Raw genomic sequence first — 13387 nt, 5'->3', positions numbered from 1 at the left:
GAACTTCACCAGGTGGTTTGTACATACTGACTACACTAGATTTACTAACAGATAGACAATCGTTGCCAGCTAACCGAGCCCTTTTGCTTTCTTGGTCAACATGGGCGCCATCGGGCAAGACAAGGCGTATGATCGCCTTGCCAACCCGTCTCGGGCGAGTACTATCTCTTCAAACCGGTACTCCGAACCTGTCGAGCAATCCTTTACCCAGGGCAGACTGTGGTTCCTGCACCAGCTGAAGCTCGGTGCGAGCTGGGACACTACGCCGGCCGCGATCCGACTCCGGGGCCATCTCGACATCGATGCGCTGAACGCTGCCTCGCGCGCTCTGACGCAGCGCCACGAGGCGCTCCGAACGACGTTCAAGGAGCAGGATGGCGTGGGCGTACAGGTTGTGCACGCCTCGGGTCTCGAAAAAGGGTTGAGGGTTGTTGATGCCTCGAGCCGCGATTTGGCCCAACTCCTGGCAAAGGAACAAACCATGAGGTTCGACCTAGAGTCTGAGCCAGCTTGGAGAGTTGCACTGTTCAAGGTGGCAGAGGATCACCATATTCTTTCCATTGTTGTACACCATATCATCTCGGACAGCCGGTCTCTCGACATTATTCAGCAGGAGCTTGGAGAACTCTACGCGGCCGCCTCGCAGGGGAAATCGATCTCGGCCTGTCCCTTGGGTCCAATTCCCATTCAATACCGCGACTTGACGACATGGCAGAACCAGGACGAGCAAGTCGCTGAGCAGGAAAGGCAGCTCGGATACTGGATCGAGCAGCTCGACAACAACACACCGGCCGAACTCCTCACAGAGCTTCCCCGGCCAGCTATCCTATCTGGCAAAACTGGCAAGATCTCCTTCCCGATCGAAGGATCGGTACACAAAGAACTCGTAGCCTTCTGCCGCTCCCAGCAAGTAACCGCCTACGCCGTGCTGCTGGCAGCGTTTCGTGTGGCGCACTTTCGCCTCACCGGAGCCGAGGATGCAACCATCGGTGCGCCCGTTGCCAACCGCGACCGGCCGGAGCTGGAGCACATGGTTGCTCCCTTGGCCACTCTACAGTGCATGCGAGTCGTGCTCGATGAGGACGACACCTTCGCGTCGGTGCTGCGGCAGATCATGTCTGTCATGACAGAGGCACATGCCAACCGCGACGTCCCCTTTGAGCGCATCGTGTCTGCGTTGCTGCCTGGGTCGACAGATACATCACGACACCCTCTTGTGCAGCTCATGTTTGCTCTACATCCCGCGGAGGATACGGGCCGAGCCCGGTGGGGGTTGCTCGAGGCTGAGACTCTGCAGAGTGCGGCCCCGACACGATTCGACATGGAGATGCACCTGTTTGAGGGAGATGGCCGGTTCGATGCAAACGTGCTGTTCTCCACGAACCTTTTCGACGCAGAAGCCATCTCCAGTGTGGTTTCTATCTTCCGGGAAGTCCTGCGCCGTGGCATCTCGGAGCCTGCGGTGAATGTGACGACGATGCCGCTCACCGATGGGCTTGCCGCGATCCGGGACATGGGCTTGCTGGATATCGGGACCACTGACTACCCCCGCGAGGCGAGCGTGATTGATATGTTCCAGGAGCAGGTGGCCTTGAATCCAAGCGCCACAGCCGTGGCCGACGCTTCGGCAAGATTGAGCTACTCTGAGCTGGATCACAAGTCAGATCAGCTGGCCGCGTGGCTGCGCAGACGGCAGCTCAAGCCGGAGACCTTGATTGGCGTCTTGTCTCCTCCGTCTTGCGAGACCATGGTTTCCTTCCTCGGTATCCTCAAGGCTAATCTGGCTTATCTGCCTCTCGATATCAACGTCCCCTTGGCACGCATCGAATCAATCCTCTCGGCCGTGGACGGGCACAAGCTCGTCCTGCTTGGGAGCAACGTGCCCCAACCCAAGGTGGATGTGCCCGATGTTGAGATGCTGCGGATCAGCGATGCCCTGAACGGGTCCCAGATGAATGGGCTTGCAGGGAAACAGGAGACTGCAAAACCCTCGGCGACTGACCTGGCCTACGTCATCTTCACCTCGGGATCGACTGGCAAGCCGAAGGGCGTCATGATCGAGCATCGGGGTATCGTACGCCTCGTGAAAGGAACAAACATTATTTCGCCCGTCCAGGCAGCAGTGCCGACAGCTCACCTGGCCAACATCGCTTTCGATCTCTCAACATGGGAGATCTATACCCCTATCCTTAATGGCGGCACTCTTGTCTGTATCGAACACTCTGTCACGCTGGATAGCAAGGCACTAGAAGCTGTGTTCACCAAGGAGGGTATTCGTGTGGCCTTCCTTGCTCCTGCTCTGATCAAGCAGTGTCTCGCCGACAGACCGGCCATCTTTGAGGGCCTGGATAGCCTGTACGCCATTGGCGATCGCTTCGACCGACGTGACGCCCTCCATGCAAAGTCCTTGGTGAAGCATGGTGTTTATAATGCCTACGGTCCAACCGAGAATTCCGTCGTCAGTACCATCTATAGCGTCTCCGAGGCTTCACCGTTTGTCACGGGGGTGCCCGTTGGCCGGGCCATCAGCAACTCGGGCGCCTACGTCATGGATCAGGATCAGCAACTGGTCTCTCCTGGAGTGATGGGGGAGCTTGTGGTTTCTGGAGATGGTCTAGCTCGAGGATATACCGATTCAGCTCTGGACAAGGACCGATTTGTCGTGATGCAGATCAACGGCGAGTCAATCCGGGGCTATCGTACGGGAGACCGGGCCCGATATAGCCTCAAAGGTGGCCAGATTGAGTTCTTTGGCCGCATGGATCAGCAGGTCAAGATTCGTGGCCACCGTATCGAGCCAGGCGAGGTAGAGCACGCTTTACTCAACAGCGACCAAGTACGCGATGCAGCAGTGGTTATCCGGAGACAGGAGGATGAAGAGCCTGAGATGATTGCCTTCGTTACCACGCAGGGTACGCTCCCTGATCACCTCCTCAACATCAACGGCAACGGCCACGGCCACGTTCCCGACGGCAGCAAGAACGACCAATTCGCCGTTCACGTCGAGAGTGAACTGCGCCGGCGTTTGCAGATGTTGCTGCCCTCCTACATGATACCGGCCCGCATCGTGGTGCTCGACCATCTCCCTCTCAACCCCAACGGCAAAGTCGATCGGAAGGCGCTGGGTCAGTCGGCCAAGACTGTGCAGAAGAGCAAGCTGGTCTCACAGCGCGTCGCCCCACGCAATGAGATCGAGGTCGTGCTGTGCGAGGAGTTCAGGAGTATGCTTGGTGTCGAGGTTGGCATCACCGATAACTTCTTCGACCTGGGTGGTCACTCCTTGACAGCCATGAAGCTCGCGGCACGCATCAGCCAGAAGCTCGACATTCAAGCATCCGTAGCAACTGTCTTTGAGCAGCCGATGCTCGCTGACCTCGCCGCCACGATCCATCGCGGCTCGACCGTGTATAGCATCATCCCTACGACAGAATACACTGGACCGGTGGAGCAGTCATTTGCCCAAGGCCGTCTGTGGTTCCTTGAGCAGCTGAACACCGGCGCCTCATGGTATAATGTGATGCTCACCGTACGACTACGAGGCCACCTCGACGTGAATGCGCTGGGAACGGCCCTGCTCGCCCTGGAGAAACGGCACGAGACTCTTCGGACAACCTTTGAGGAACGGGACGGGGTTGGCATGCAGGTCGTCCACGGCAGTCTTATGGGGGAGCTGCGGATGATTGATGTATCAGAGAAATCCGGCACTGCCGCGCATGAGGCATTGATGAAGGAGCAGTCAACACGCTTCGACCTGACTCGCGAGCCAGGTTGGAGAGTGGCGCTGCTGAAGTTGGCAGACCACCACATCTTGTCGATCGTCATGCACCACATTGTATCGGATGGATGGTCTCTCGACCTCCTACGACACGAGCTGGGCCAGTTCTACTCGGCAGCTCTACGCGGCCAGGACCCATTGTCGCGCGTCGAGCCACTCCCGATCCAATACCGCGACTTTGCGGCCTGGCAGAAGCAAGACAGCCAGCAGCAAGCAGCGCACCAGAGGCAATTGGAGTACTGGACCAAGCAGCTTGCAGACAGCACGCCGGCAGAGCTCCTAACAGACTTCCCGCGGCCTTCGATTCTATCCGGAAAGGCTGGAAAGGTCCCCGTTGCCATCGATGGATCTCTATACGACATGCTCCAAGTCTTCAGCCGCACCCATCAAGTCACGTCGTTTGCTGTCCTACTCGCAGCCTTCCGTGCAGCACATTTCCGGCTTACGGGATCTGATAACGCGACTATTGGTGTCCCTAGCGCGAACCGGAATCGGCCTGAGCTTGAGAACATGATCGGCTTCTTCGTCAACACACAATGTATACGTATCACGATCGATGAAAACGACAACTTTGAATCGTTGGTCCGGCAGGTCCGGTCGACGACTACAGCCGCACAGGACAATCAGGATGTCCCGTTCGAACAGGTCGTTTCCAGCCTCATGCCGAGCAGCTCGAGAGATGCATCCCGGAACCCTCTGGTGCAGCTCATGTTTGCACTACATGGCCAGCAGGATCTGTTCAAGATCCAACTGGAAGGGACCCAAGAGGAGGTAATCCCAACAGAAGAAGTGACAAGGTTCGACATCGAGTTCCATCTCCACCAAGGCGCCAGCAAGCTGAGCGGTGATATCATATTCGCTGCCGACTTGTTCGAAGCCGAAACTATTCGTGGTGTCGTCAGCGTCTTCCAGGAGGTCCTGAGGCGCGGATTGCAACAGCCACAGACCCCGATCATGACAATGCCACTCACCGACGGCATTCCCGAGCTGGACAGGATGGGCTTGCTGCACATGGTCAAGACCGACTACCCCCGCGACATGTCTGTGGTGGACGTATTCCAACAGCAAGTTCGTCTCAGCGCCGATGCTACAGCTGTTGTCGACTCATCTTCGCGGATGAGTTACGCCGAACTGGACCAGAGGTCTGATCAGGTGGCAGCGTGGCTTCGCCAGCGACAGCTGCCAGCCGAAACCCTTGTGGCAGTGCTCGCACCACGCTCGTGCGAGGCCGTCATCGCTCTCTTCGGCATCTTGAAGGCTGGTCATGCCTACCTACCGCTCGACGTCAATGTGCCAGCAGCGCGTCTTCGCGCCATCTTGGCCGAGGTGAAGGGCGAAAAGCTAGTTCTCCTAGGAGCAGGTGAGCCAACACCGGAAGGCCAGTCGCCAGAGGTCTCGATCGTGAGGATTGCCGATGCCACGAGCGCTGTCGGCCATGCCAGCTCGCGTGATGGCAAGCCCAAGCCAACCGCAGGCAGCCTCGCCTATGTCATCTTCACTTCCGGATCCACTGGTCAACCCAAGGGTGTGATGATCGAGCACCGCGGAGTCTTGCGCCTTGTGAAGCAGACCAACATTCTATCCAGTCTACCGCCGGCGCAGACCTTCCGAATGGCTCACATGTCCAACCTTGCGTTTGATGCATCGATATGGGAGGTCTTCACAGCCCTTCTCAACGGAGGCTCTCTTGTATGCGTCGACAGGTTTACCATCTTGGATGCTCAAGCGTTGGAGGCACTATTCCTCAGGGAGCACATCAACATTGCACTCTTCCCACCCGCCCTGTTGAAGCAATGCCTCACGGATGCAGCTGCTACCATCAAGTCTCTTGACCTCCTATACGTAGGAGGAGACCGGTTAGACACAGCGGACGCAGCTCTAGCCAAAGCCTTAGTCAAGTCAGAGGTCTACAATGCCTACGGCCCAACGGAAAACACGGTCATGAGCACTTTATACCCGATTGCTGACGCAGAACGATTTGTTAATGGTGTGCCAATTGGCAGAGCCGTTAGCAACTCTGGGGTGTACCTGATGGACCAGAATCAGGAGCTTGTGCCGTTGGGCGTGATAGGAGAGCTGGTAGTCACTGGAGATGGTTTGGCTCGTGGCTACACCAACCCGGCTCTTGATTCCGACCGGTTCGTTGATGTCACTGTTCGAGGCCAACTTCTCAGGGCCTATCGCACAGGTGACCGAGCTCGTTACCGGCCCAAGGATGGCCAGGTTGAGTTCTTTGGTCGGATGGATCACCAGGTCAAGGTCCGAGGGCACCGCATCGAGCTCGCCGAAGTAGAACACGCCTTGTTAAGCAGTGCCGGCGTGCACGATGCCGTTGTCGTTTCACACTCGCAGGAAGACAACCAGGGAGCCGAGATGGTGGCCTTCATCACCGCCCAAGACAACGAGACTCTCCAGGAAGCACAGTCGAGCAACCAAGTCCAGGAATGGGAGAGCCATTTCGAGACCACGGCGTACGCGGACATCACGGCGATTAATCAAGACACGCTCGGCCGAGACTTTACATCCTGGACCTCCATGTACGATGGAACGCTCATCGACAAGAGGGAGATGCAGGAATGGCTTGACGATACTATGCGCACTTTCCTTGACGGTCAAGCAGCTAGCCACGTGCTTGAAATCGGTACCGGCACCGGTATGGTTCTGTTTAATCTCGGTCAAGCTGGGCTGAAGAGCTACATTGGACTGGAACCTTCCCAATCCGCGGTTCAATTCGTCAACAAGGCAGCCCAAACGTTCCCAGGCCTTGAGGGAAAGGCTCAAGTACATGTCGGCACGGCGATGGATACGGGTCGGCTCAGCGCCTTGAGCCCGGATCTGATCGTCATCAACTCCGTGGCCCAGTATTTCCCGAGCCGAGAATACCTCGCCGAGGTGGTTGAGGCCCTGGTCCGGATTCCGGGTGTTCGCCGTATCTTCTTCGGAGACATGAGAACCTATGCCACCCACAAAGACTTCCTTGTTGCCCGGGCGGTCCACAGGCAAGGTGGCAAGGTGACGAGATCTAAAGTGCAACAGGAGGTGGCCCGGTTGGAAGAACTGGAGGAGGAATTGCTTGTCGACCCTGCCTTCTTCACAAGACTCAAGGAATCTCTGCCGGAAGAAATAGAGCATGTTGAGATCCTGCCGAAGAACATGAAGGTCAACAACGAGCTGAGCTCATACCGGTACGGCGCGGTTCTGCACATCCGTAACCACAACCAGAACCAAAGCAGGTCGATTCACAAGATCAATGCAGAGTCCTGGATCGACTTCGCCTCGAGCCAGATGGATAGACAGGGCCTTGCTCGACTGTTGAAGGAGAACAAAGATGCCGAAAGCATCGCTGTGTTCAACATCCCTTACAGCAAGACTATCGTGGAACGGCACATCGCCAAGTCTTTGGCCGATGACCACGACGGCGATGATGCACACCCCTCAATCGATGGAGTCGCCTGGATCTCAGCCGCGCGCGAGAAGGCGAGCCAGTGTACATCCCTTGATGTGCATGACCTCGTGCAGTTGGCCGAGGACGCTGGGTTCCGCGTCGAGGTCAGCTGGGCCCGCCAAAGGTCCCAGAACGGCGCTCTCGATGCTTGTTTCCATCACTTCCAGCCCACCGAGAACGAAAGCCGCGCGCTCGTCGATTTCCCCACCGACTACAAGGGCCAACAGGCTAGAAACCTGACGAACCGACCCCTGCAGCGGGTTGAGAGCCGTCGGATCGAAGCACAGGTCCGAGAGCAGCTCCAAGTATTGCTCCCGGCATACATGATCCCAGCCCGGATTGTGGTTCTCCAGAACATGCCGCTGAACACGAACGGCAAGGTAGATCGCAAGGAGCTCACCCTTCGAGCCAAGGTCACGCCGCAGGCTAAGCCGAGCTCCGAACTCGTGGCTCCTCGGGATGCTATTGAAGCCATCATCTGCAAGGAATTCAAGGATATTCTCGGCGTCGAAGTGGGTGTCACAGATAACTTCTTCAATGTCGGAGGACATTCTCTTTTGGCCACAAAGCTCGCAGCGCGCCTGAGCCGACAACTCAATGCCCAGATCGCAGTCAAAGACATCTTCGACCGGCCAGTTATCGCCGATCTGGCAGCCACAATCCAGCAGGATACCGCGGAGCACAACCCTATCCTACCGACCTCTTATGCCGGTCCAGTCCAACAATCATTCGCCCAAGGCCGACTCTGGTTCCTCGATCAACTGAATGTCGGCGCCACATGGTATCTCATGCCCTTCGCAGTCCGGCTGCGAGGGCCTCTAGTTGTTTCTGCTCTCGCTGCCGCTCTTCTGGCCCTAGAGGAGCGCCACGAGACACTGCGAACGACCTTTATCGAACAGGAAGGTATCGGCATGCAGGTCATCCATCCGTTTGCCCCCAAGGAACTGAGGGTGATCGATGTCTCGGGCGAGGAAGATAGCACTATCCAGAAGATACTAGAAAAGGAGCAGACGACACCCTTCAATCTTGCTTCTGAGCCCGGTTTCAGACTAGCATTACTGAAGACAGGAGAGGACGAGCACATTCTCTCGACAGTGATGCACCATGCAATCTCTGATGGCTGGTCTGTCGATATCTTCCAACAAGAAATCGGCCAGTTCTACTCGGCAATCCTTCGTGGACACGATCCTTTAGCCCAGATCGCACCGCTCTCGATCCAGTATCGCGACTTCGCTACTTGGCAGAGGCAGACATTCCAAGTCGCAGAGCACCGGCGGCAGCTTGCATACTGGGCTAAGCAGCTCGCCGATAATAAACCAGCCGAGCTGCTGACCGATTTCAAGCGACCGCCTATGCTCTCCAGCCGCGCGGGCGAGATCCTGGTGGTCGTCGACGGCTTGATCTACGAGAAGCTTCAGGACTTCTGTCGAGTCCGCCAGGTGACCGCCTTTACCGTGTTGCTAGCCGCTTTCCGCGCAGCGCATTATCGTATGACCGGGACTGAGGATGCGACGATTGGAACACCTATCGCGAACCGTAACCGGCCGGAGCTTGAGGGCTTGATCGGCTTCTTCGTCAACACACAGTGCATGCGTATCACCGTCGATGCAGAGGATTCGTTCGAAACGTTGGTTCACCAGGTTCGAGAAACGACGCTGGCTGCACATGCCAACCAAGATGTTCCTTTCGAACAGATTGTCTCAAACATCTTGCCCGGATCGAGCGACACTTCTCGGAATCCGCTGGTACAGCTCATATTTGCTCTGCATTCGCAGCAGAATCTTGGCAAGATCCGTCTGGAGGGTATCGAGGAGGAGATCATCCCCATTGCTGAGACCACGAGATTTGATATCGAGTTCCATCTGTACCAAGAGGCTGAGAGGCTGAAGGGTAGTATCGTCTATGCAGCTGATCTCTTCGTGCCCGAGACTATACAGAGCGTCATCACCATCTTCCAAGACATCCTGCAGAAAGGCCTCAGCGAGCCCGATATGCCCGTCGCCTCTATGGCGCTTGATGGTGGGCTGGAGTCCCTCCGAAGCACAGGACTGCTGCACCCTCAGCAAACTGATTATCCGTCCGATGCTTCAGTGGTGCAGATCTTCAAACAGCAGGTGATGGTTAACCCCGATGTCATCGCGGTGAGAGATGAATCAACACGGCTGAGCTATGCCGACTTGGATCGGAAGTCGGATCAGGTGGCCTGCTGGCTATCTCGGCGAGGTATCGCTCCTGAGACGTTCGTGGCGATCTTGGCACCACGCTCGTGCGAGACAGTCGTGGCCATCCTCGGTGTGTTGAAGGCCAACCTTGCATATCTGCCTCTTGATGTCAATGTTCCTGCGTCTCGGCTTGAGGCCATCCTTTCGGAGGTGTCGGGATCCATGCTAGTCCTTGTGGGCGCAGAGACCCCGATTCCAGAGGGGATGGCTGAAGCGGAGACGATCCGGATCACAGAGATTCTCGCCGACGCAAAGACCGACGACATCAGCGGGCTGGCCGCGACTCAGCCCACCGCAGCAAGCCTTGCGTATGTGATCTTTACATCTGGATCGACTGGTCGACCAAAGGGTGTCATGGTCGAGCATCGCGGAATCGTACGTCTTACAAAGCAGACCAACATCACATCCAAGCTGCCAGAGTCTTTCCACATGGCCCACATATCGAATCTTGCCTTCGATGCCTCCGTGTGGGAGGTATTCACCACGCTTCTCAATGGAGGCACATTGATGTGTATCGACTATTTCACTCTCTTGGAGAGCACGGCGCTCGAGAAGGTCTTCTTCGACCAACGCATCAATGTTGCCCTGCTCCCTCCAGCCTTGCTGAAACAGTGCCTCGATAACTCACCCGCTCTGATCAAAGCCCTCGACGTTCTCTATATTGGTGGTGATAGGCTAGATGCTTCTGATGCTGCCAAAGCAAGGGGGCTCGTCCAGACGCAAGCTTTCAATGCCTACGGCCCAACGGAAAACACAGTCATGAGCACTATCTATCCCATTGCCGAAGACCCCTTCATCAATGGTGTGCCCATCGGTCATGCTGTCAGCAACTCGGGAGCTTTTGTCATGGACCAGAACCAGCAAATCGTCCCCCTTGGTGCAATAGGAGAACTCATCGTGACTGGAGACGGCCTTGCTCGAGGCTACACCACTTCCTCTCTTAACGCTGGTCGATTTATCAACGTTGATATCGATGGCGAACAAGTCAGGGCATACCGCACAGGAGATCGAGTGCGCTACCGACCAAAAGACCTGCAGATCGAATTCTTCGGCCGTATCGATCACCAGGTCAAGATCCGCGGCCACCGCATCGAACCAGCTGAGGTCGAGTATGCTCTTCTGAGCCACGACCTGGTCACTGATGCGGCAGTCGTCACCCACTCTCAAGAAAATCAAGACCTGGAGATGGTTGGATTCGTGGCCGCCCGAGTCGCTAATGTTGGAGAGGATGAGTCTAGCAACCAGGTCCAAGAATGGCAGACTCACTTCGACAGCATCGCATACGCAGATATCACCACCATCGACCAGCAAAGCCTTGGACGGGACTTCATGTCATGGACCTCCATGTATGATGGCAGCTTGATCGAGAAGAGCCAGATGCAGGAGTGGCTTGATGATGCGATGCGGTCACTTCTGGATTCCCAGCCCCCTGGTCACGTACTCGAAGTTGGCACAGGAACTGGCATGGTTCTGTTCAACCTCGGCAGAGTAGGGGGTCTGCAAAGCTACGTTGGCCTAGAGCCATCGCCATCCGCAACCGCGTTTGTCAACAAAGCCGCCAAGTCATTCCCTGGGCTTGAGGATAGGGTCCGGGTTGAAGTTGGAACAGCAACTGATATCGACCGGCTGGGAGACGATCTGCACGCAGGCCTCGTCGTCATCAACTCGGTCGCTCAATACTTCCCGAGTCAAGAGTACCTCGCCCAGTTGGTCAGAGATCTTACCAAGGTCCCTGGCGTGGAGCGTATCTTCTTTGGTGATATGAGGTCGCACGCTATCAACAGGGATTTCCTTGTCGCTCGCGCAGTTCATGCACTGGGCGATAAGGCAACAAAGGCCGAGATTCAGCGAGAGGTTGCGCGAATGGAAGAGTCTGAAGACGAACTGCTCGTTGATCCGGCCTTTTTCACCTCCCTGGCGACGCAAGTAGAGAAGATCAAGCACGTGGAGATTCTCCCCAAGAGAATGCGAGCCACGAACGAGCTGAGCTCGTATCGATATGCTGCTGTTCTGCACGTCAATGAGCTGACGAAGCCGGCACACAAGGTCAGTCCTGGCGCCTGGGTCGACTTTGCCGCGACGAAGATGGATCGCGATGCCCTGATCCGTCTGCTCAAGGGCACCAAAAGTTCCGACCACATTGCGATCGCCAATATTCCCAACAGCAAGACAATCGTCGAGCGGACCATCCGCGAATCGGTTTACAACATTAGCGGAGGCGCCAAAGACTCGAACGACAGAGTCTCATGGCTTTCGGCTGCTCGATCGGATGCCGTGAAAGTGGCTTCCCTCTCCGCGATCGATCTCGTCGACGTTGCACAAGAGGCAGGCTTCCGGGTCGAGATCAGCTGCGCGCGGCAGTGGTCTCAGAATGGCGCGTTGGACGCCGTATTCCACCACCTTGACTCATCACCACGGTCGTCTCGTGTGTTGGTCGACTTCTTGACCGACCACCAGGGTCGACCAGAAGAAACCCTGACGAACCACCCGCTGCACCGAGCACAGTCTCGACGCGTCGAGCGGCAGATCCGCGAGAGACTCCAGACACTCCTGCCGGCCTACATGATCCCGGCCCAGATCATTGTTCTCGACAAGCTACCTCTAAGCGCGAATGGAAAGGTCGACCGGAAGCAGTTGGCGCAACGGGCTCAGACGGTACCCAAGGCGAAGCAAGTGTCTGCTCCTGTGGCCCCGCGCACAGAGATCGAAAGGGTGCTCTGCCAGGAGTTCTCAGACGTCCTAGGGGTTGATATCGGAATCATGGAAAACTTTTTCGACCTCGGTGGCCACTCGCTCATGGCAACAAAGCTAGCCGCACGCATTAGCCGCCGACTAGAGACTCACGTCTCCGTCAAGGAGATCTTCGACCATCCGCGAGTCTATGATCTTGTTCTCATAGTGCAGCAGGGATCAGCGCCTCATGATCCTATCGTCTCGACCAAATACACCGGGCCTGTGCCTCAGTCGTTTGCCCAGGGTCGTCTTTGGTTCCTCGACCAGCTCAACTTTGGTGCAACATGGTATCTCATGCCCCTTGCCGTTCGTCTTCGCGGTGCCTTGGACGTTCATGCTCTTACCGCGGCCTTGCTGGCCCTCGAGAGGCGTCATGAGCTCCTCCGCACCACGTTCTACGAACAAAACGGCGTCGGTATGCAAAAGGTCAATCCAGTTGTCACCGACACCCTGAGGATCATTGATCTCTCCGACGGCGACGGCGATTATCTCCCGACATTGAAGAAGGAGCAAACTGCTCCGTTCCATTTGGAAACCGAGCCCGGATGGCGCGTGGCTCTACTGCGCCTCGGGCCAGGCGACTACATCTTATCTATCGTCATGCATCACATTATTTCCGACGGCTGGTCTGTGGATGTTCTCTTCCAAGAGCTGGGCCAGTTCTATTCCGTGGCTGTCAAAGGCCACGATCCCCTATCGCAGACCACACCCCTCCCGATTCATTATCGCGATTTTGCTCTGTGGCAGAAGGAGCCAGCTCAAGAAAACGAACACGAGCGTCAGCTGCAATACTGGGTCGAGCAACTTGCAGATAGTGCCCCGGCTGAGCTGCTCACGGATCTGCCGCGGCCTTCGATCCTCTCTGGTGAGGCTGGGGAGATCTCGGTCACGATCGAGGGAACACTGTATAAGAACTTGGAGGAATTCTGCCGAGTCTATCGCGTCACCTCCTTCGTGGTGCTGCTTGCGGCCCTGCGCGCAGCCCACTATCGCCTCACAGGTTCCGAAGACGCAACTATCGGGACACCAATCGCCAATCGCAACCGACCTGAGCTTGAGCAGATAATCGGCTTCTTCGTCAATACACAATGTATACGCATTGCCGTCAACGAGGACGAGACCTTTGAGTCACTGGTGCAGCAGGTCCGGTCAACGGCGACAGCTGCATTCGCCCATCAGGACGTCCCGTTCGAGAAGATCGTCTCTACCCTT

General features: G+C 56.6%; 1 protein-coding gene across 1 annotated transcript in view; it reads left to right on the top strand.

Moving 5' to 3' along the window:
• Window positions 1–100: 100 nt before the first annotated feature.
• NCS57_00812400 (Cyclosporine synthetase) overlaps window positions 101–13387 on the top strand; it is a gene marked incomplete at both ends in the record, with an annotated part of 45825 nt that continues 32538 nt past the window's right edge. The window contains one exon of the mRNA XM_053057951.1: window positions 101–13375. Coding sequence (XP_052911782.1) covers window positions 101–13375 — 13275 coding nt within the window. The remainder of the gene's footprint in view (window positions 13376–13387) is intronic.

Source organism: Fusarium keratoplasticum, chromosome 6 (genome assembly GCF_025433545.1).
Source record: "Fusarium keratoplasticum isolate Fu6.1 chromosome 6, whole genome shotgun sequence".
NCBI classification, from domain to species: domain Eukaryota; kingdom Fungi; phylum Ascomycota; class Sordariomycetes; order Hypocreales; family Nectriaceae; genus Fusarium; species Fusarium keratoplasticum.
Note: the sequence above shows the minus strand (reverse complement) of the source record. Positions and strands in the feature narration are given on the sequence as shown.